This window comes from Rhopalosiphum maidis, chromosome 4, assembly GCF_003676215.2.
Source record: "Rhopalosiphum maidis isolate BTI-1 chromosome 4, ASM367621v3, whole genome shotgun sequence".
In the NCBI taxonomy this organism is placed as follows: domain Eukaryota; kingdom Metazoa; phylum Arthropoda; class Insecta; order Hemiptera; family Aphididae; genus Rhopalosiphum; species Rhopalosiphum maidis.
In genome coordinates, this window is record NC_040880.1 from 30674570 (window position 1) to 30700417 (window position 25848).

Consider the following 25848-nt stretch of genomic DNA (forward strand, 5'->3'; position numbering starts at 1 on the left):
AGCTTTTACATACATGCCTAGCCTTTAGTCACTATTTATAAATCTATCTTATTTTTAACATTTTAATAATTATTATTATTTTAAATAGGTAATTAACTATAATAATATATTCCAAAAATAAAATAAATATGAAAAAAAATTAATATTTAAGAATTTAACCTAACCTTTTTTTTTTCGTAAGTCAGGGGAACTACTATAACTACATATTACTTTCCATTGCCCACATAATTATATAAATATATAATTGTACATAATATACCTGCAGAATTCAATCATATAGTTTCAAACACGTATCCAGGTTGAACCCCTAACCCCCCCCCTTGTATACGGGCATTTATAGCTTTAATTGTCTTAATAAGTGTACCTACTTATTACTATTTTCATATTAACATACTATAATAGGCATTGTATACTATAAAATAGGTAATAATAAAATACATTAACTACTACTTCTTAAGTTCTAAAATTATACAATATTATAATGAAACTAAATTTAATAAGAATAATATTACGCAATTTTTTAAGAATACATGGAAGAGTAATAAATGATTAAATATTATACATACCACTTCCGAAGGTTAAAATATTATTGACCATATTCAAAATAATTGTATGTTTTTTCATTTGTATCAATGTTATTAATCCAGTAATTAATAACACTATGGTCTAAAAACAAAAGTAAAATATAATATATTTTAATTTTAAATGAATGTAAGGTTTGAATAGATAAATTTAAACAATTATCTATTAAAAATACAAAATGTTGGTCATTTGTTTTAGGTTTTGAGCAGATAGTGATAGTAACGTGTTACAGTTGTACAACCCATTTGTATTTTTTTTTTCGTTTTCCGAAACTTTTAGATTCAGCCATTACATAAATTATTATTTACTCAAAACTCCATTGACGAATTATTCCTGTAGTTCTCAATATGAACTTACCTTAAATACTACCAAAAATTAATTCAAAATATTTACCTTGAGAAAATACATAAATCCTTCCTTACTAAAAATTAATCACTAAGAAATCTAATGGAACAGCAAAGTTGACTCAGCCAAATACTTAGACCTAGACAAAAAGCTAATTGGAAAAATTCACATTAATAAAAAGCTAAATCAAGGATACACAAGAATAAAAATCATATACCCCTATTAAACCAAACGGCAAACATTACCATGCAGATGAAATGATTTAATTATAATGCTAGATACAACAATAATAAAACCGCTATTAACTTGTACGCATGCTCAACGTATTATAGCTTCTTCTCCAAAAATTTTAAAAATTGAAAATCCTACAAAATAAATTCTCTAGAGTAGCACTCAAAGTCCAAAAGTACAACTGCGCAATATCACAAAATTTCCTTACCTATCAGTATAATAATACTTAAATAAAACTAAAGAAGTTTTTCAAAATCGGCACTACTAAAAAGCACCACTAGACATTTTCTTAAAAGACCATCAACCAGGAATCCAGGAGTCAAGACAATAACTAATAAAGAAGACATTTTTTTTGTTTATTTGTATTTTTTTTTATTGTAAGTTTATAACTTTGTAAAAAATATCTTGTACATTGAAACAGTTGAGTAATTAATTTTAAGGTAACCCTTAAATACGCCTCATTGCTACTGGTTTTAATAATCGTCAAGTAAACTTTTTTAGTATCATAGTCTATTTGAGTAATTATTTGATGTATTATTTTCTTATTCAAACATATATAATTATATAATATTTAAAGTAGTTCAATTTTATAATTTACTATAGTAATTTTATTTATTCGCATAGTTTTCCAATAAAACTATTACGAGGATTGCATTAATCTATATTTTATTAATAAAAAAAAATTAAAAAATACTTACTGACAAGACAATATTCAAATTTATATTGAAAAATCCGTAGGAGCTAATTTCATCCATTTCAAAAAATGATAATTGAAGCATAAACATTTTTACCTATAATTTAAAATTATTAAATGTAATACTTACATAATGGTTAAAGATTTATATTAATGGCCTAAATCACAGACAATTCCCTAAAAAAATTAGAAAATGTCCTAAAAACTACAAACTAAAAAAAATTAACTTAAAAACAGAAAAAACCCTAAAGTTAAATTAATAAGTAATATTTATAAATAAAATAGGTACTCGATAAGTATAATAGGTTCTTGTATAGTACTTGTATTCAAGTCCGTAGATAGGGTAGGAAGGGTCTTACGATTCAAATCCTCTTCCTAAAATTTTTAAAGTAGAAACAGAAACTAACTACAAACTTTATGTATAATCGTACAATTACAGTTCATGTATTAAAAATATTTTAACCCTCTTACCCCCGTCGAAAATTGAACCTGAATACGTGTTTGTCTGTATTTTAAGTTATGATACATATATAATGATTGTTAACGTTGTAATATATGAATTAATGACAATGACATGAAAATATTAAAAAAAAAATAATAAAATAAAATTAGTATATTCTGAATTGAAACAAATTTTTAACTAATTATATAACATTTTATAAAATCAAATGAAACAAATGCAAGTCATCAACATAATCCTATCTCTAATAATAATTAAAATGATTATAAACGATTATTGTATATAAGTTATGAACTAATATTAATTTTAATTAATGAATAACTATAATATGTGTTATATAATGTATTTGTAGCTACTCAAATTATATTATTGTAACTAAGATTTATGTATGAATACTAAACATACGCCAATATTTAAGAGGATATGATGTAATAATAAAAATAAATATTTCGAGTATTCAAAAGATATGAAGTAGTGTTTATCTAAATATAATATTTTACTTGTCGTTTTATGTCAGCATGTAAGTTTGATATACGATGTAATCTTAAATATGATATCATCTTCCTTTTCTGGAATAATATTTTTGTATTTTTTTATGTTAATATTGTGTTTTTAAGTACGGGTTTGGTTGACGCCCGCGAGCCCGTGTATTATCCCGCCACTCGGTTTTAGTTGATGCCTATCGCCCGCCAATAATATTAAATTTATTGTATTTTAGATGTGCTAATTATCTTTTATACAATTTTTCTTTAAACTGCATATAAAAAGGTACGAAAAACCACGGCACTAAAAATACAACTCAATAAAATAAATACAAAAGTATGATATATCCAGTTTATGTAGCGAAGTAAATTAAACGAACGCGATCCGTTTGAGGAAATAATGAAAGATGTATCCGAATTTTGACCACCTGCATAAGTTTATCTATTTTTATTTTATAATATTATTCATAAATATAATTGTTCATAATTTTATATTTATTATTATTTTTAAATGCCGAGTATAAATTGTATTATTTTTAATACCGCGGTTATTCGTACTTTTTTATCTGCAGTATAAAAAAAAAATTGTGTAAAAGATGATTAGCACATCGAAAATATGATAAAAATATAATAGTGACGAGCGTTAATTAAACGTGAGTGACGGGAAAATACGCGAGTTGGCGGGCGTCAACTAAACCAGTACCATTTTTTTTTATTCCATCATTAGATTTAGATGTTCCTATAATTATTGTAATTAGATACTTAGTTTAAAATAATCAGTTAATGAAATCAATAATGAAATAATGGCTAATACTTAAAACTCATACGAAAGTTTATTGTTTCAATTAATTACTTACACACATATTTCTATTATCTTATAAATGTATTATTATTTATTAAACAAGTATATAAGTAACTAGATACATAATTTTATTAATTTTTGTAGCTTACCTTATCGTGTATCAATGAGACAGCAACAATAATGCTCATAGTAAAGATTATAATTTGAACATTTAATATGTGTGGTAATGTTGGTCTCAAGCTCGCTTTCATAGATGATACGTTTGATGTTGGTAATGTTATACAAATCAAAAGAAAAAATTGAATCAACAAATTTATAAAATTAAACACAAAGAAACTTAAAAGCAATGGACCGTAACTCAAACTGAATATTTTTAATAGTTCTGATAGTTCAGCGTGTAATATCCGTATTTTTTCCAACGACATTGCTATTTCAGAATGAGTCCAATCATTAGGAAAATCAGATTCAACCGGAAGAAATTTAAAAAAATCTAATAATGTTTGAAATCGATTGTTGAAATTAAGAAGAAAAAAAAACGATGAAATTAAAACATTAAAGTCCATAATGAACGGAGCTTTAAACAAAAAGTGTATAGTTGAATAAATATTTATGATTTTTGGAGGCCACAAGTACAGCTGGTAAATTTCAAATCCGATAAAGTATACCAATAATAAAATGTAAACCGTATAGAAATATCGTTTACTCAAAGAATGCTGTTGAACCGACAAATGTGTTGAAAGTACTACAATTCTTTGATCAAATTCGATTATGCCATTGATCAGCCTTAAAAAAAACAATGACAAAAATATTATTGTGTATACTTTAATTAATACTTTTTGTTTTGGAAGTTTCTCATATAATTTGGTTTATAAATAAAGTTATTATGTATTTATAGCACATAGATATTATATTAGGGTATTATAATATTTGACCATGTAATAGTAGGTACCTAACTACTATTTAAAACTTAGGTAATATATGTATTGTCAAGTAGTGTCTTTTTTTTTATTGTTATGCTCAATATTTATAGGTACCTACCTATTACCAAATCCATCTTAAAAGTTATAATAGTAAACTTATAATTAATAAAGTCTAAGAGACTAAGACTCTGTAAGTGTCTTACACAAACCTCAAAAACCACACAACTTTAAAGTTACTGTAATACAGAATTGAGAGTACAGTAGTCAATAAGTGATAAGTCAACAGTAATTTTATACTAATATAGTAACATTGCAAATGGGCCAGTCTTCGCTTGTACCACTTTGTTCTTTTATAACAAACAACATTTTTGTTTTTGTAAAATCATATTTTATACAAATATAATAATATTATGTATTTATATATCTACTAAATTAATCAAAGATAATACATTTATACAATTAATCCATTTTAAAATATATTAATATTGTGATTAATTAGTAATTGCCAATTAGTGTAGATTGTACCTACTTTTGCGTCTAACTTATTTATTTTTAAAATGATATTTATATTAGTTAGTTTTATGTAATATAAATTAATAATTATAATAATGAAAATATTACAATATCTGAATATCACGAGATTACAGTATTATATCAGTATAAGTTTTCGAGATTATTTTTACAGTACTATAAATATTAGGTAGCTAGGTAGCTGGTATACTATCTTATTATGCACAGTAAAAAATATTGCCATTTATTAAGTATACTTAATCAATGATATAACCGTGCAGTCAGTCAGTCACAAGTCACATATTAAGAGTAGTGCCCTCTATCTTTTGCCACTATCTCAATGTACCTACAGAAGGTCTAAGGCCAGTCTATTAATGTAAGCCATAATGTTTATAATCGCAATATTCTGAAATATCAAAACATGATACCTTATGTCAGTCCTTTTTTGTACACCGAAATTAAGCACTTATTGTTTGTAATCTTAAGAAGACGTCTTGTATCCTTATTATATGTTGTCACCGTCTTACTAACGCTTACCATATAAAAATATATGTCTAACACTTTCAATTGTATGTGTTTAGCTTAAATATTATAGTTAAACGACCTATTATTAAACTTAAAGGTAAAAACGTTATCTATGTTCACTAATCGATTTTTTACAGTATTTCAATTTTTAAGCGAGTTATGAGTATTTTTAAATATTATTACCGTAAAAAACTGACGAGAGATCACAAATAATGTCCATACCTTTCAGTTTGATTGAAGAGCCACTATAGTGTAATAAATATAATATTTTAAATTTTTAAATAAATATTTACTGTACAATATTATCATACTTTATAATCCATTTTTCTGATAATCTTGCTGCAATAATGACAAACCAAAATTTTAATAATAATATTGTTTCAAAGAAATAGAAGAATTCCCATGCACAAATTATGTAGGTACACGTCACTAACACGCACGTACGCACTAATTCAAGTAATAAGTATATGGTTGAATACTTATAACGAAATAATAACCCAGTAGTTGATTCCAACGTATAAGAAATGTTGATTAATCCTAAAAACTGGCTAAAGATTAAAATTGGCCTTAAGGTACTTTTAAATACAGTCATTTCAATAATATAATTTTCTAGTACTGTAAAAACGGAGTGAATAGAAACAAATTCGCGACAACTGAAAGTTATTATTTTTACTGCGTTTGGCCATTGATTAAATATATATACAATAAACTAATATTATATTTCCCTAGAATTACAGTAGGCGTGGTACCTATTAAATTTAATTGAATTATTGTCTCATTCTATTTGTTTATTGACAAATATCAAACAAAATCGAATGAAACAAGTAAAACAACGGCAAATAATATTTTATCGTAAATATAAATTGTTAGATGCATATTTTATCATATTGTAACACTTTAGTTCTATTTCAACATATTGTTTTAATAATTCTACAAATTAAACGTAGTCAGTATGTATATAATTATTTTTTTTTTAATTTTAAAACAGGTAGGTTGTTCATATAGTATTTATTGTTTTATTAAATTAATTACGAAAATATAGCATATTTTAAATTTAAAAATATCATATAAATAATATGTAGATAACCAAACCTACTGCTAAAATAGTTGTTTTATAGATACAACGATCTATATAAATTACAATAACAATATAATAATAATACAACACTTATATAACAATAAGTAATAGTCTGACATAGTGATATCTATCTAACTAATTAGTAATTACCTAGCTACATCTTCTACTATATCCTTGAATTGTCAGACATAGTTATCTTGTTAATTCCGAAATAAGTAATTCATATACATAATTATCTGGAAAATGTATGCTTCAAACGTGTCATAAAAACAATCATGTTAAAATGTTTGGTCCGTGGAAATTACATCTGTAACACAATCTTAATAACTAAAATACTACGGTTCACTTTAATATTTTGGGAAAGGTTTATTAGAACCTATAATTTTTTTTTTTTTTTAAGAAATTGGTATCGGATGACACTAAAAAATCTAAGCATTTCAAAATATAATATTTTATATAAGTTTTTAAACTTTCAAAAATCAAAAATTTAATAAATATATTACCTATTAAAGAATACAATGTTAGTACTTGCTTTGTGAATTACTTTGTGTATAAAAAGTAAATGTTATTGTTGCAAGTTACTTTGGATTAGAAAAAGTTAGTAGTGTAACGCGTTACTTTTCTATTTAACTAACAAATAAGTAATATATTCACTATATTTTATTTTGTAATTTTTAACGTAATTTAGTTACTTTTAAAAACAATTGACTTATAAGTTATGACCCTACATAGAATTAGGAATTATTAGTTATGTATCAATTAATTTGCATTTTATTTATTTAACGGCATTTTAATGTGTTAAAATATTTAACGTATAATATTTTTGTGTTTTCAAACAAACAAAATGTAGTATAATTAACTACACAATTGTGCATCCATATATGTTTAACAAAACATTTGGACTAACCATTATTTGGATAACTTAAATTATGATTAACTAATATTAATTATTACCATATTATTTCCCGATATAATATTATCGATATGAGTATATGACGATATATTATGTCATGTATATCATCAATTTATCAGTATCATACTCAACAAATTATTTATTTAATTTCATATATTATGTATATGTATATGACGTCAATGGCGTAAACTGGATGGTGCAAATGCAGCACTTGAACCACCACATTTTAGATGTGGTGGTGCAAAGATATGTTTTTGCACCATCAGAAAATCATTGAAATATAATATAATAATATATAAACAGGTACAAAATTTTCGTGTATGTATTAGGCATTATCAATTAAATTATTATTCTATCTATATAAACAAAATTACATTCAAAAAGGTTTCCATTAATTATAGAGACATAAAAAATATTCCGAACAATACCTACTAATACATCAGGTTACGAAAGATCTTTTTCTAGTCTAAAGAGGTTAAAAACTTACCTTAAAACGACTATGAAACATGAAAAGCTTAGTAGTTTAGCAGTTTAGCTACTTTGCAGCTCAAAAAAAAAGAATAATATTAATTTTGACCAAGTAATTGATGAATTTAATTTGAGATCTGTGGAAAGAGGACGTCGTCTCAACTTGAAATAAATAAAGAGCATTTTTGACTGTTTTTTTTATTAATACAGTAAAATCCCGGTACAACGAACTCCAGGAAACCGAACGGAAATTTCGTTGTAACGAAAATTCGAATAAGCTCTTTATAAGCCCTGTTTTTCGGCAGGGGACTATGCATTTCGTTATAATGGGATTTTTCGTTATATTGGTATTAGTTGTTGTGACAATTCGCTCCCGATACTCTCCTGGATCGAACGTCATGTGGTCGCCTTTATATTTATAATGTCGCCAACCACGAGCCGAGACCCAATAAGGCCGGAGCGATGTGGATTTCTTATAATCTAATAAAAATAACTATTCCCCACGTTCGGGCATAATGTAATAATAATGGTAATAATAAATCACAATACAAGTTAAAAGGAAACGGTTGTATATTTAAGTATTGTAATACATCCCACCGGCTCCTCTGGACGGTTACCGGGAGTATACAATAATAAATATAGTAATAATAGATAGTAAAAAACCTAACAGAATACCGGCCACGGTGATTGGAAAAATAAATATTATAATTAAAAGTACATTACCAACTTGGTGTATTCCTATGTCGCCCGCAGGCGTAACGACAAAGTTGTTACTCCTCCATGCTGCTGTACGTAAAGCGGGTTGGGTGAAAAGTGAAGGAAAAACAATAAATATGGTAATTACTCGGCCGATATTCTATATACAAGATAATTCGGGTGAGGCCGTATCTTACAGGGGCTAGAGGGGGACGTGTGTGCTTCATCGGACGCACCGGTAAATGCTGTCGTCGATCGGCGGACTTGGATCCACGGGACAAAAGTCGCGACGGCACGCACATACGATCACATGTAATAATTATCTATTATATTGATCAGGTCACTCACCTTCTGTAGTCACATTGTAACGGAAATTTATTGTATTATAATAATAAAGGTTTTACTGCTAAAATAATTTAAAATGTATTTATTATTTAAAGAAATATATTATAGTTTATAGAGAAGGATTTTACTTAGGGAGTTGGATTATTGGTGTGTTGGAAATAATTATAAGTTGAGAATATACAACTGCACCACCAGAAATTGGACCCAATTTACGCCACTGTATGACGTGTACAGAATGTATATACTTATTATATTATACATGTATTAATTTTTTTATTTGTTGTAGATATAATAATTTGTAATACATATATGTTAAGTAAATTAAAATATGTTATTCAGGCAAGAATAAAAAAAAATTAAAATACTTATAATATCTGGAATTCAATATATATATTTATCCTGATGACCTGACCATACAATTTACAGCAAAAATAAGCTTTGCGGCGGATTTCAATTAATGAAATAGGTTTTGTTATTTTCCAGGCTTAATCATTTGGCCCAAAGCCTTGCAAATATTTGTGTTCAACTGGCTTTTAACATTGTCAATAAACGCGTTGGTCAATGTTTTTTCAATGTCGGCCGACAGCTTTGTACCGTATTTAACATTCGGCTGGTTCACTACGACCTCAGCTTTGCATTCGACGGGCTTAAGCATATTGAACGACACGTTGACATCGATTCTGCTGACAGTGAATGTTGCTTTTCCGATGGTAGGCTTACTCTCCTCGAGTTTAAAGTCAAATTTACCGTCTAAGCTATGGATCGATATACGTAAATCAGCTGTGACCGTGTTGGTGGCCATTTTCGTGGTGACCTTTTTCAATTTGTGTTCCGCATTAGCGAAACCACTAATGACTGTATTACTGATGCTATACCCAACGCTACCGCTGGGAAGTTTTCCGTTTGTACCGGGAAAGTTAGGATCGGTGTCGTTCTTGAATATGATGTATGGTTTGATGACCTGGCGTATGGCGACAGTGATGTTATTGTGCGTGTCTCTAACCACACGATCGGCTACTTGTTGAAAAACGATGTCTTCAATGAAGTGTCTATTATTATAAATTAAAAAATACACATATATTTATTTTAAAAATAGATAAATTATAAATCTTTTTGTGGAATAAATGAATTAATATTCAATTGAATATATAAATTACAACATAGATACGGTCATATTATGCGCACTGCATATTTATAAATTTTTAACTATATGTATATAGTGTATATTATATAAGGTACCAATAAACAATGTGTATTAAAGATTTTAGATGATAATTGATAGGCATATACGTATAAGTATTACGTACAAACTACAACTCTTTTCCATAATGCAATAATGAAATCTCTAGAAGATTGTTACATCAATATATCGAAATACCAGAAGTTGAAAATTTGAAACCCGCTAAGAAATATCAAGTCAACAAGTCTGCATAGGCAGAAGATTATTGTGTAATTGTATAATAGAGAAAATAATCTTTCCTTTTTAGCAACGAAATAGAAGTGGTATTTATACTATTAAATACACACAACATAATTATAATATGATATTACATAAACACATTGACCGTATAGCTGTTCTTTAAATTACGTATTGATTATTGATATATTAATTATTATCTTTAAAAACAATATTAATTAATTTAAATTAAATGAGATGTAATATGTATTATCTACTACTATACTCTACAGTCTACATACATTTTTGTTACACATATTTGTAAAACCTGAAATCATGTATGAGTATCAAATTATAGTTTGTTTGGTTATATCATGCATATTGATAAATATACATTTAAGTTTAAACTAGAGTTGGTATTTTGTAATTTTAATAAACTATTTTTAGACTTTCTAATTTAGTTGTATTGTTGAAATTCAATATATTCGCATAGTCGTCTATAATTATTAAAGATTACAGTAGATTAAAATTCTGAATTTTAGATCCGTATATAATATACAAGTATAGAAAAAAATTTTAAATTTCTATAAAATCCTAATTTGTATTATATTTTATAATTACCTAATAGTATATTCAATTTATGCATACATTTATTTAAGCAATTTATTTAATTGAAAAATATTTATAGTTTAAACTGATCGACATATTGTTAAATCAATAAAAAGGCGAAATAATTTTTATTTTAATAATAGAATTAAAATATACTATTTTAGTATTTTCTACTAATAGTATATTTGTATTATTTCTATAAATATCTACCTTAAACTCACTTGACATTAGAAGAATCACTAGTTTTTAATACTTCTGGTAAACCACCAGTAAATGAAACCTTAACACTTTTGTATGAAATACTAGATTTTGGCACTGTCGATGGGTACGATTCGGTGTTTTCTGAAAGCGTAGTACTAGCAAGGTACTTCAAATCTTGTAACTGGATGTGGTACTTTCCTTGATCAAAATACGAAGAATTCATGAAAGTGTACCTTCCTCTAACACTCATTTCTTTCCATCCTAGTTCTGTAACAACCTAAACAAAAGTATAATATATTAGAATAGGCGGTAATCATATATCTTATATTTCCATTTTTGTAATCTTATTTCATAATTGATTTTTTGAAATATTTTTGTGTTATTTATAAAGAATTCTATATCGTTTTATTGTGGATTATGAATATTATTAATAATAAAATTATATACTGTTTTCCTATGAATATAAATTTAGTCGATATGCCTGATGCCCTGAAATACACCATGGTGTATACTACCTATTTTAATAAATATTACGAAAATAACTTTTAAAAAAAAGTCTATTCATTTTTCTCTTGATTTTTGTATGTGCTTATTTAAAATAAATTTAAGATAAAATATAGAATTATACATTTAGAAGAATTAAGTTTTTTTTAAACTTATGTTAATTGTTAATATTTATGCTTGTAAGTTGTAACATGCAAGTATGCATAAATGATTATTCGTGTATTATAAGTATATTTAAGTATATTTAGTTCAATAAATAATGCTATTTTTATTTTGATATCAAACTGTATAAAAAATTGAAAAATAATTATTGTTAATGTATTGCACAACAGTAAATGTAAACAAAACTAGACAATTACTAATTTTTCTACTTCAATCTTAAAGGTTATGAGATAATAATTTCAAAAATTATACTAATATTTGTAGTTTGGTCTTAAAATTGACTCATTTTATGTAGCTGTTAGTTGGAATGTGGTAAAAATACTTGAAATTATTGTCTATAAAGATTTATTTTTATCTAATAACTATTATCTAATTATAATTATAGTTTATGTACGATGATGAACTGATAATATTATCTAGACAAATATTTAAGAACAAAATGTAGTGGCATTTATTTATTCTTATTTTAATAATAATTTAAGAAAATTAAGTTAAGCATACACACATAGCAGGTATCCACATAAATATTTCAAATATTTCAGACAAGTATTTAATATTTCTATGCACATATTCAATTTCAATTTTGCAGACAAACAAATTCAAAAGCCTGCATCCTGCAATAATAAAATACCTGATTCGGGACCCATTTAATGATAATACTGTTTTTGTTATGCCCAATAAACCCTCTAATAGCATTATTGTAAAATATGAGATCAGATTGTGGATTAGACGTTCTTGCATTCGAAATCGGCATTTCATCTTTAAAAAATCCGTAAGGAGATTCTGGATCCAACATGTGTCCATTGTACTCAGAAATCACTTTGAGTTGATTTTCAAAAGCTTGAAAAACAGCTTTTTGAATCTCGTCATCGCTTTTGTCACGCATCTTTTTTGGTAGTAATTCCGGTAAGGTGTCATCATCAGACGACCAATTTGCTGATAAATTATCTGAAAACATTTATAAATTTTTTTTCATATGATTTTCGAGGCTATAGACAGTTTGTACACCTAATTGGTTTTAAACTACATAAATTTACCTGCAAATGCAAAGGAAACACTTATGATTAACGCAAATGCCACACAATATGTCCTCTGCATGTTGACGATTTTTTTGTTCTACAATAAATTAAAAATAAAAGTAATTAACAGTTTAATATGTCATGAGTGTTAATACTTAATGTATAATTAATATATATTTATCATTTTAAACTTTATTAGGATTATACGATATACCTAGCTAATATTATATTATTGGCAAATGTTGATATGCTGATAATGTTATTTGTTTTAATAAGTATAATGAGTTATTACTCGTGATTTTACTAATCACTTTTAGGTAATATAGCTATATACCTACATTATACTTATCAGATATAATTTCTAATATTTTTTATTAATATTTCTTTAGTGAAAAATAATATTCATTAGTATAAATTATAAGCTATATTATGAATATTAATGACACGGTGTTATAATATACTAATTAGGAAAAAGATTGTTTATTTATGCAGTAACCTATTTAATAATTTCAGTATATTTATCTATAAACTTAAAGTTTATCTATATTTTTATAGATTAACTTTTTATTCAATACAGATAAACTTACGATGACGTGAAACGACTGTTAATTAACTATTAATTAAATAGTTAGTACCTACCTATACCTATTTAATATAATAATTAATAACTTACATTAAGAGTAGTTACATCGCCACTGTACCTAAGTGTATTTCTCTGTCTTACTAGGTATTAGAAAACAGAAAATTATAAGATCAGAAGAATCCATTCACTCTGTCATTTTTAATTTAAGTTTGAATAGACTTATTATTACATTTAATGATAACATTTGCTATTCGAAGTATTTATATATATATGTGTGTGTTTAGAAATATTATTAATAATCCCAATGAAGGATTTTTTGATATACTAATTTTAAGGTAAATGTTTAGTGTTTTAAATTTTTGAAAAAAAATAAAATATTAAAAAATATCGACCATAAGAAAAGTAATTGAGTAAAATGAATTTTTTGAAGTTAAAATTAGCCTTGTCAGGTATATGTAAGTAAGATACGAGTATACCTATAACTGGCTATAACACATGGGGATATGATAATGCCTTCTTCTTACTAAGTATAATAAACACTAAAGTTTCTTATCAAACGTCAATTGGCAGGATATCGTATTTGTAGTTAATAAAATTGTAAAAAATAAACATAACATTTAGAACTGAACTATTCTTATAAATTGTTTTCGATTAACTACATTTCTTTTAAGCCTAAATCTTAGACTATAAATTATGTTATCATATTATGTACATTATAATAATTCTACATATTATAAAAATAATTAATAGCAAAATAATTTATAAATATAATACACATTAATAACTATGAATATTAAACCCATATTGGCCATATTAGATTATTAAGCATAATTATTTACTACATTTTCACATTATATAATGATTAATTTAATTCAGAAATGCACGACATTACAAAATGGTCAAAATGTATTCTAATATTAAATTAAAAACAATAAGCAACTACATTACTTAATTATATTTTAAAGATGTTATATATTGGAAACAACGATATTGTTTTAAGATTCATCTTATTTTAACCCAAATTTAGGATTTATTACTTTATTAGGTATAAATGAATAATACATTTTATTCTTTTAATAATTTTGCTTGATTTATTAAACATTAATAATTAATGTATTAATTATATGTATAAATCTGCTTAATACATTCATATATTATTCTTTCTACAACTAATAGTAATCTCACGATAAAAAAATTAAATAAAATTCCCTTAGTTGGAAAATAATGATTAAACTATTAAAGTAACAGATATGTTTCTAGATGTGAATATGAGTTTTATATTAATTATTATCAGTTATATAAATAACAATGTATCGTATTTTGGTACTTTATCTAAATCTCGTTTTGTTTTTTCCTTAAATGAACAGTTAAAATGTCTGTAATTAATTTCTTATCATAAATCGTAATAAATAACTACATGTTTATATAATATGCATATAATAGTGCATACCTATATAGTCTACATTTTCTAAATTTACTAAATTATCAATTAATATTAAGGTCTACAAATTGACCTGGTCAAAATATGATAAATTACCTATTCCTTCCACTTATAACGATAAATCGGGCGTACATGTAATAGTAATATTTAGACCTACCTTTATAGAAATATAATTGTTTTTGGATAATAGAAAAATATAAATTATTAAATAACATATAATTATTCAAAATTACACATAATAAAATATAATTTGGATACATAATGAGTAATAAAAAATATGTAAATAAATAAGTAGGTACCCCACTATCGTAATTCGTAGTTACTTAATAGCATGTCCTAAAATAAATAATATAATACATTCCCTAGAGAAATAAAAAATTTAAATTCAAAATAATGTTAGTAGGTATATTAATAAATAAATAAAACTAATATTAGATGAATTGTTTATTAATAAATTATTTTAAGAATTAGGTACCATTATTATAGTTATTAAGAGTAAACACTAATCAGTTGTATATAAAACACAGTAAAATCAATAAAAATAGTCTTTACATTTTACTAAGAATACTTTAAATCATAGGACGCTAGATAAAATAAAAAAAAACTTGTATGTTCTTACATTAACATGCACCTTGAAAAAATTTAAATGTTTAAAATTATTAATAGAAAATACAAGTATGTTCATTAATTATTACTGCTTATTTGTTAATTATCATTAACATAGCTTGGAGTTTTATTTGGGAGAATGTTCAAAGTATATAAATACTTATTAGGTACTTCGTACTTAATGTGTCTAAAAAAGTATAAAGAGGAATAGGCAGATGGCACCATTTTACCCTTCAAATAATTTACTAATATTTAATTTATAACTAATGCAATATGCAAACATTATGTAATATGTAAAGCAATCCTTCAAGTTATCAAGGTATACTTAAACTTTCGAGCCCTAACTCATCACCATTGTATTATGCCGTCAAATACTGTAATTGTGCATTTGTGCTCAAATTAACCAAAACCAAATGGAAAATAGTGATAATTTAAGGAATTTTGTTATTTAAACCGTCAATATTTATACATTATGATGAATAATGTATATACATATATATATAAATAATATTTCTGATAGTATGTGTTATTTATTATTTTATTTATTTTTTTACTTCTGTAAAACAAACAGGGTGTGCACTGTGCAGCTCTAATATTTCTTTAGCGCAAGCTCTGTTATAATGAGAATAATTTTAAGACTTGTACTTATATACACAATATAAATATTTGAATTTCTATAATTACATAATTTTACATAACACATACATAGAAAAACAATATTCAAACTCAACCATAATGCTTAGAAAAAAAGGTGTGTTGTAATATACAATAAATATGAGTGGATGAATCATAAAACGATATTGTTACCCCCACTAAGAAATGTCAAGGGGAACTTCCTTTCCCTTGTCCATCCACATATTGCATCTATAGTTATTAGTTTATTCCCTACAATGTAATTATAATTTTTAATAATTAATAAAAATAATTAATAATAAAAAAAGTTTTACTTTTTAAATGTACTAATAAAAGGTTAGGTCATCAACAATTTTCAGATAAATTAAAATTACTATAACCTCAAATTTATATTATTATTTATTAAGTTAATACCTACCTACTCAGTTGTGTTTAAATTAAATTGTACAAGTTCAATTTGTAAATGCTTACCTTTTTTTATTGTATTAAAAAATTCAAAAAAATATGTATTAACTTCTGAAATCTAGACAATTAAGTAAAATATTTAATTTATATTGATGTTCAATAATATAAGTATAATCAGTTATTAATATAAGTATGAATAGGTGATCTATAGACGTAGTGTTAACAGCATAATGTTTATTGTATATCTACCTAGCGGCTGTAATGACAGTAATGTCCAATGGGTCATTTAAATGTACATTATAGAAATAGTCAGTAGGTAATACAATAATATAGTGGGGATTACAGAAACGAACCTGTAATCGCTATCTTCGTTATTCAGTAGGTACCAGTTCTCATAACGTAAATCTGAATAAAATAATTTTTGTGTTATATGTTATAAATCTAAAAATTAAAACATACCTATAGGTATATAGGTATAATAGCCAATAAGTATTAACTATTATTTATTCTAAAAGGTTTGCGCAGTATATAATATGTTAACTAATTGTTGTCTAAACTTCAATAGAAAGATTGACTTCTGTGTAACAACTATCACACAGTCCAACAACGGAAGTTGCGAAAAAATGATATACCTACCTAGTACCTATATTGCTTACATTATTACTTATACATTTAATTTCCGTACTTGTCTAATGAGAGCCAAAGATTCTTAACAATATATTATACACTTTCACATAGTATTATGTAGGTATGTATGCAGTGTGAATTTAGAACGAATGAAACTATAAAACAATTTGATTTAATAATTCTACCACGAGAACGAGTACAACGGTCATCATTTTTTAATGAAAATCAAGTGTTGTGTAATAATATGATTTTTACACACAAATAGGACTACAGGAGATACATTTATAAAAAAATAAGTTATTTATGAAAGATTTCTAACAACATTTTTTTTTATTCAAATGTTGCACTTGATCGTAATAAAAATACGGTGGTAAATACACAATATATAACTACAGTACAAACATCAATGCAATGTGCCATGTGCAGACTTATTTCGACAAACGCGATATTTTAGCGTACCCACATTATTAGAATAAACATAGGCTAATTTAGGGGAGGGGTGGCTGGATGTGCTTAACAGAACGAATTTTGAAAGTAGCACACTCATAATTTATATACCATTTACGGTGAATTAATAATTAAAGTTAGGTATTATTTTTTTTATTTATAATAATGTACATATAATATGATTATTAATGAATTTCGGCGTGGTGATGTGGGTACGAAGTTGCGTATTGCGTAAAGGTCACGTCGCAAGTCGTTTCCAAAAGTCGTACTCGGCGCCACAGCCCAACTCTGGTATTTCCCGGTAATTCGTGGTTAGTGATTAATAATACTACGATTTCGACGGCCAATCAGAATACGATAGGAACTACACGACACAACCATATAACAGACGGCGTAGTTGTAAACCCGGCTAAATTTATATAGAAATAAGAGGCGTTTTCGTTAAAATCGCGACATTGCGTACGATCTCGATTTATCGGAAATTCCGGGGGACCTGACAACAAGAGGCAATAATCACTTCTCGCGCGGACGATAACAGTGAGCGTTCACGACACGACGACTTCTCCTTTGGCCGATGTGGCGAAAAAAACGACAGTTCTATTTATATCGTCACCACAAACAACGCGCGACGATAATGACAACAAAAGTACGAAACGCTGCGCGTGCAGGTTGACCGTTACAGATAAAAATATAACAGTGAAATCCACACAGGAGACACCGTCGTTGTCGGGGCGAACGGCAAGTTAGAGAAACAGCGAAAAATCGTACGTCCCGGCGGATAATAATAATATTTAAAGGTCGGTTGACGACTTTTCGGTTCGCGAATACCGTATAACAACTTATTGTATCGATCGCGATCCGTTTGGCATATTTTCATCCATTTCCCGCGCTCAACACGCTCACGCACCACGCCGCCGCGACACATCCGTACCGGTTCTGCGAAAGCCGGGGTTGTGGCAGCTCTGTAAAATTACACCACGAAAATTTGTTGTATCACGGCGGTTCGCTCCAATTCCAACTTCCGAGTTTCCGACGGCGAAAAAACCGTACGCACTTCGCACCGCTCGTCCGGCATACACCTATCGCCACGCTCGAGCACGCCGTCCACGTTGGCTTCTGTCCTCAGTTATCCCCGTCGTTCAGCAGGTCCGTGTTGATTAAAGCTCGCGTGACAGGCGACATTTCTCCGGCCGTTAATCGTTTCAGTTTTTTAACCGGCCACGCCGTGTGTTGTCGCAGTTCCGTACGGGCACCATCTCGCCGACGTCCAAGTCCCGCGTGTTCCGTGGTGAACTAACTACGATCAACGCTGTCTTGGAAGGTACTCAACCAAACGTTTGTCGACTGTGTGTTACACGCGTTCATTAATTTTTTTGTTCTGTCTTATGCCCATCACAGTTAAGCGCGCACTCCACTTTGAACTTAACGCTCAATACATCACCAACCACATCACGATGGCGCCAAAGAGGAAAGCCGCTCAGAAGCCGACCAAATCGTCCGTCGAGGATGTGCCGATAGTCATCATTGAGGATATGGCGCACATCACTGTCAGACGTCCAGTTATTAAAGGTAAATAGAGTTCATTGTTAGCGCAGGTATTCCAATTTTCGACATAATAACAGTTTTTTAAACTGTCCCGTGTTGATTGTTTTGACGTTCTATTGTACTCCATTACCAGTTACGTTGGATTCCATTTCATATCACAGTGGTCGCGATAACGAGAGGATGCTTTGTTAAACTTACAAATATATGTGTCGTAGCAAAATACATAGCTTGAAGTTTTAAACCCATGAAATCCTTTTTGTTTACCATATAGTGTTATTATATTACGTGCTTATATGTAATGGCTTGAAAACAGAATTACAATAGGTACTGTTTATAATCCACTAATATAATATTATTGTATAGTAATATTATCACAAGTTGTATTACTATGTTTTTATTTATTCAGATTTAATTTTGGTAATCAATTTTGAAGCAAAGCCATTTTTACATTATTCTAATAATCTAATGTGAACATAATATAGGTTAAATATACTAATATTCTTGTAAATAATTACTATTAATGTATTTTAATTATCAATAAAATGTTAGGATTAACTAATTCCCAAACACAAGTACCTACAAATTGGACAGAAATAAATACAAGTTACACCTTTTACCAGTCTATTAAACGGTATCTACTAATACACCATTCATGTTGTGCTATAAATACACTCTATTAGTTTTATTGATAGGTTTCTAAGCTGGCTTATTTTATGGAAATATAGGTATTCACCACAATTTTTATGTGAATAATTTGTTGATATCTATCACTTATTTTGCCAATTTCATAAATTACAAAGCTTATAATGAGTGCCTATTATTTATTATTATGCAAAATAATAACTTGGGCTCCAAACTTAATGCCCTTAAAAAAGTATAAATATGCACTTATATTTTATTTTTTACACAAAATTATTATTTGTAGAAATATTTTATAAAATATTATAAACACAGAAAAAGCAAAACAATAAAAATAATTCTGATTTTTAATTTTTAATCATAAAAATTAACGGTTTTTCTATGTCACTTAGCAATAAATCTGATGATTAAAAAAAAATATGCAAATGCAATAACTTCCGAACCTTAATAACATTTACAAAGCCCAAGCCAAGAATTAATATTTCAAAAATCTTTTGCAAAACTAAAACTATTTTAATATATTTGTTGGCTTCAAGTCCCCAAGGTGTATATTGTTTTGTCTTATTCTTGTGTAAGCTATGAAAATAAAATTAAAAAACTATACTCTATTTAAAATAAAAACATACTGACTAGAGACCTATTTTTGTTGGTGGTGGTTGGACAATACTTGTTTATTATAATCTACAATCTTTGTCTTAACTGTGTAGTGAAGTTATGCTCCTATGCATAAATTGGCTATCAAAGTATGATTTAATTCTAAATAGAATATAAACTAAAAATGGATTTTTAAAATTTACCTTTACCTACTATAAACTATCAATAAAAAATTGTCTTTAATTTTTTACACATATTAGTTACCTTGTAACTCAAAACTCAAAAAGTCCTTAACATCTAACCTAAGTAATTGATCTTAAAATAAATTGCTTGAGAAAAAAAAAATATTTTAATGTCACATTATTTAAAATAGATTCACTTACCTGTTAATTGTGTTTAATAATTGTAGGTATTCTTAAGTGTTGGTTGTTTGTCATTAGACAAAATTCAATGCACTGTGTAAAAATACTGTCCATCTCCTTTATTTAAATATTATTTTTTACATTAAGCTCGAGGTCCATTTATAAATACCAGTTTCTTATAATATATATTTTTATTTCATATTTGACATATTAGTATATTTTATGATGCAATTTACATTTAAAAAATTTAGGATGATTTATATCTTATAATATATATATATATATATAAAATAGGGGGGATTATTAGTCCTTGTCCCCATTTTTAAGATAATTATTAATGATTAATATATACCTTAACTACCTAGGTATCTAAATAAATAATAATATCTGTTGAAAAATGTTAACTTATACTTGCTGAGTATAAAATATATAACTGTTAATAAGTATCTGATCCGACATTTTAAATTAACCGGTTTATCTTTATTTTAATTTAACCCTACAATTATAATAATTGTAAAAAGTGTTACATTTATTTAACTACAATCTAAGTAAATTACAGTTGTGTTGGGTTGATGTAGTACAGTTGTTTTTAATTCTCATGCATTATAGATTTATTATTTTTAATTAATAAGTCATTCGTCTTTGGTTATTCTGATTGCTTAAATTATGATAAAAAAATAAAATTGTTCTGTGTACTTAGTTAATTTTTACTTAAAATTATTACAGATAATATGGTTGAAGATGATATAATTCAAAAGGATGAAATAGATGTTAAAATACCAATTTCAGAAAATAATACAGACATGAATGCTACAGTGGTTTTAGAACAAATACCTGATTTTCAGCAAAAAGCAACAGAGTTAGAATCTAAATTAGAAGTTGTTGTAAATGAAGAGGAAACGATTAAAAAACCTGTTCAAAAGAAAATTACCAAATCAAAACTTAAATCAAAAAAACAAACATTAGAAGAAGATTCCAAAGCTGTAAGGACTAGGAAAAGGGCTGCTAGTGAAGATAGACAGGTATTGAAGGTGGTAGAAAAAGTAGTTAGCAAAAGTCGAAAAAGACCGGTCGATAAAAATTTACCAGAATCTCTAAAACCTGTTTCTCCATCAAACGAACTACCAAAAAGAAATCGGAGAGCCGCTAGCGTGGACATTATAACATCTGAAACTTCAAATTATCCATTAGATAAGGTACAAAAAAAAAATAAAGTTGCTAGTAAATCTACTAAAGCTGCAGTTGTAACTGAAGATGATGTACTAAAAAAACAAAAAAAAGGAACAAAAAAAGAAGATCAACCTAAAATAATGATAACAAAAGATGATGAAATAAAAATTTTAGAAAAAACTTCCAAGGGGAAAAAAAATACAAAAAAAGTATTAATTGAAGAAAAAGAAAATGTTGTAATAACAGAACAAAATGATGATGAATTAGTTTTAAATGACAGTCAAGAAAAACCAAAATCTAAGCGAGGCGTTAAAAAGGTCAAAACAGATGTAAGATAAATCATTTTTACTAAAACAAATACTTTCTAGTATATATTTTAAAGAAAAACTATCAAAAATATGTTTCATCATTTTAGAGGCAAAATTTTGAAATATCAATTTGGTAATGTTTAATATAAGTAAAACTACGGGTACGGGTACTATTATATATGATCTACCGACATGTTTTCATTGTTATATGTGATCTATCGATAGATTTTTGTTGTTACATGACATTGTACATGTATATTGTTAATATTGAAGAGAATGTTTTATAAAAACAAAACATTTTTTAAGAAATGTGGAATTATTTGTGTTTCATTTCAAACATGCACATTGTCGAAATGTTAGACTGTTATTGTCTTGCTTCATGTTCATTAAAGTTAGTTTAGTGTTCATATAAGTTTAAAAATATCCTATAATATGTTTAATATTATAAAATATTGTTGATTATAATATATGATGATAATATAGCTAATTATTCCAGCTTATTTATCTTAACTCTATCAATAATAAATAATAATCATATCATGCTATACCCGTAAATATATTTTAAAAAACAATATTTTGTTTAATACCACTGCCATGTAGTGGGTAGATCACATGTAATAATAGTACAAATAAAATAAATTTTACATAATATGTAATCTAATAAAAAAAAAAAATAATGCTCATGCAAATATTTCTTACATATTATACGAAAAAATGATCTTCATAGAATTTGTACCAATGATATAACACAATTTTGTAGGTTTATGTTGATTTTTTCTTAAATTCAAGTTGTGCTTCTCCTCAGTTAGTGTTAGTTCAGCATTTGGAAGTGTTTTTGTGTGGTTTTATCAATGGTCCAAAATAATTTTTAACTTCATGATGCAGATTATCAATGAAAATTTCAACAGTTAAATAATATTGTTACATTAAATTCATTTAGAAAGTCTTTATTTCAATTTCTTGTAAAATAACTAAGACTTTGTTGGTTCTCATACAAAATGCTATTAACGTAATTACCATAGTTTTATCACAGAATACAATTTTATGTTTGTTTAATATACAATCTACAAATGTTCATTGTTGTACCTTTATAATTCAACATTTCTACTTCATCAATTTTTTCATTAGAAGATTGTAAATAGACAATTTTTAAGGAGTTAATTATTGATATTTTTCTATGTGTGTAAATGTGGATCTTTAAATGTATTTGTAATAAATTATAATTTCACATCCTCATGTCACTACCAACCATGGTGGTGAATAATGACAATATGATATACTCATTTGTATGAACTTTTTAACAATCCTATGTGATGGACCTAATAATGTATTAAAATTTTTGAAAACTTAGAATTCTTTAATATGCCTACTTAAAATTGATTTGACCCCATTTAAATGTTAAATAATTAACTAAAAATTTTAAATATTCAAACAAAATTTGATTAAATGGCCTGTTGATCTCAATTAGACAAAATAAACAATATCAATTTTCAAAAGTATTATTGCGTGACTAAGACCATCAGTATGATTGGTAAACGATTAATACATTTTGGTAGAAATAACTAACTGTTTGCGATTCTTTTTAATATTGTGTAGGATATGTGTATGCTTGTATATATTGTAATATAATATTATATAATATATGTCTAAAAAATGATTTAATCAAATTTTCTGCAGGTGATTGTACAGAGCACCACCATATTACACTTTCTGAAGTTTGGATACTAATGGATCAGTGGTTTCTTTTGTTAATATATTTGAATTTTGACATTTCTCTAAAACATATTTAGTGTTGATCCCAGTTATTTCGTCAATGAAATTTTCCTTATGATAAACCATTTTATGAATAAATCTGTCTTAAATTTGAGGATTCCTATCATTTATTGGAATGTATAATTATATTTTGATATCTAATTTAAAATAATTGGTAGTAAAGTATTTCAAAGTATTTATCTCAAAAATATGACCTTTAAAAATAATTCCTTCTAAATCTCGTTTTATACTATTTTTTGAAAATTTCTTTTTTTTTTGCCATCACATATATTTTCGATCTTAATTTTAGTATGTGTATTATTCAATTATAATGATTACTTGTTAGTTAAAAACAGGTTAGGTTAATATTTTTGTTGTAAAAAGCCTAATCTTGGTTGAAAAATAATGAAGCATGTATAAGTTTAAGATTTAATTAATAAGTATTGGTAGTTAGCATACTGTTCCTATTTATAAAATTCACCTGTTATTCTTAGATAATATATATTTATATTTTCATATAAGTTTCTAATAATTTAAGTATTTGTTGTTAATTTTATTTTACAGGAACTTGATCAAGATGATGAAGTAGAAAAAGTACCTAAACCTTCAAGTAGAAGCCGAGCAGCTCCAAAAGTGAGTGCTAAACAAAACAATGAAAAAGATGTAGAAAAAAAACAAAAAAGTGTACCTAAGACTAAAAAAAACATTAAGTCACCAGAAAAGTCTGAAGAGTCCAGTGAAATAAATGAGTCTGATGATTCTAATAAAACTCCTGAAATAAAACCAAAACGTGAGCGTAAATTTAAACAAATTGATGTTGAAAATAAGGATGAAGAATTTAAAGAAATTAAAGCACCAAAACAACGAGGTGGTCGTAAGGCTAAAGTTGAGGACTTAGATGAAGAAGTACTACAGAAGAGTCCGCCTGCCGAACATGAGATAAACCTTGAATCTGAAGATTTAGCTGATGATCTCCCACTTACCCCAGAGTCTGAAAAAAAAGAAGTCAAACCCATTGCAAAACGTAAAACAAAAGCAAAGTCTAAAAAATAATTACTAATTATAGAGAAACTATAAAATGTTCATTAAGTATTAAAGTTTTTTATTTATTTTTTTTTTTTAAAGAATACATTTTTTAATATTATTTAATATGTTTACATTTGAGTATAAGATTACATAACATATTTATTATTTACAAGTTAGTTTTATTTTAGTATATTTTCTCATCATTTTGACCTTAATTCCCAACATCCATTTATTCGTTTGACTTTTTCACCTTTGGAAGATAGTATTTCTTCAATATTTCTACATCCTGTATCTGGAAACCATCCTAAGTTATCAGCTATCAAGTGGTTGTTCTTGCATCCATCGCATTCCACGATTACTATCCCTTTTTCGTATGAAAGTTTTGAAAACCTTCTGCTGTTCTTGGTGTTACACACTGTACAAGTAAAATTTATTTGCATTTTACCAGTAGGTTCATTTTCGGGTTGTTTTTCACAGTTGTTTTGTACAGACGGCAATGACGCATAACAACGAGTTTGGTAAACTGATGGAGAGCAAGTAGTGATCTTTGATGAATTTTGCGCTGCGTTTATAATAACATTTAAAGCGCTTTTATTCTTTACCAAAAAAGTTAACCGACAAAAATTGGAACGAAACATGATTTTTGAGATTTAAAATATTTCACTGCGATTCAAGACACTTAAAGTACAAAATAGTAAATTAATAACAATATCTTATCACATTATATGTTTATGAACGTTATCACATATTGATAGAAATAAAAAGTTT

The 25848-nt window shown here is 26.7% G+C and overlaps 3 protein-coding genes across 4 annotated transcripts; 1 reads left to right on the top strand and 2 right to left on the bottom strand.

The window, feature by feature from the left end:
- Window positions 1–9424: 9424 nt before the first annotated feature.
- LOC113547759 lies at window positions 9425–20918 on the bottom strand. Of its 2 annotated transcripts, none has more exons than XM_026948239.1 (5): window positions 20846–20918; window positions 12961–13039; window positions 12555–12871; window positions 11278–11534; window positions 9425–10100 (listed from the first exon to the last, which is right to left on the bottom strand). In XM_026948239.1, exons 2-5 carry the CDS (start codon window positions 13019–13021, stop codon window positions 9524–9526), a joined length of 1212 nt encoding a protein of 403 aa, XP_026804040.1. In that variant the 5' UTR covers window positions 13022–13039; window positions 20846–20918; the 3' UTR covers window positions 9425–9523. The 2 variants fall into 2 exon arrangements, with proteins under 2 accessions (XP_026804040.1, XP_026804041.1); XM_026948240.1 differs by lacking the exon at window positions 20846–20918 and adding an exon at window positions 16677–16815.
- Window positions 18412–25185, top strand: LOC113547758 (DNA ligase 1-like). The gene is made up of 4 exons (XM_026948237.1): window positions 18412–19005; window positions 19083–19253; window positions 21551–22323; window positions 24619–25185. Exons 2-4 carry the CDS (start codon window positions 19139–19141, stop codon window positions 25105–25107), a joined length of 1377 nt encoding a protein of 458 aa, XP_026804038.1. The 5' UTR covers window positions 18412–19005; window positions 19083–19138; the 3' UTR covers window positions 25108–25185.
- On the bottom strand, window positions 25167–25779 carry LOC113547760 (DNL-type zinc finger protein-like). Its single transcript, XM_026948241.1, has one exon. It carries the CDS (start codon window positions 25716–25718, stop codon window positions 25281–25283), a length of 438 nt encoding a protein of 145 aa, XP_026804042.1. The 5' UTR covers window positions 25719–25779; the 3' UTR covers window positions 25167–25280.
- Window positions 25780–25848: the final 69 nt, after the last annotated feature.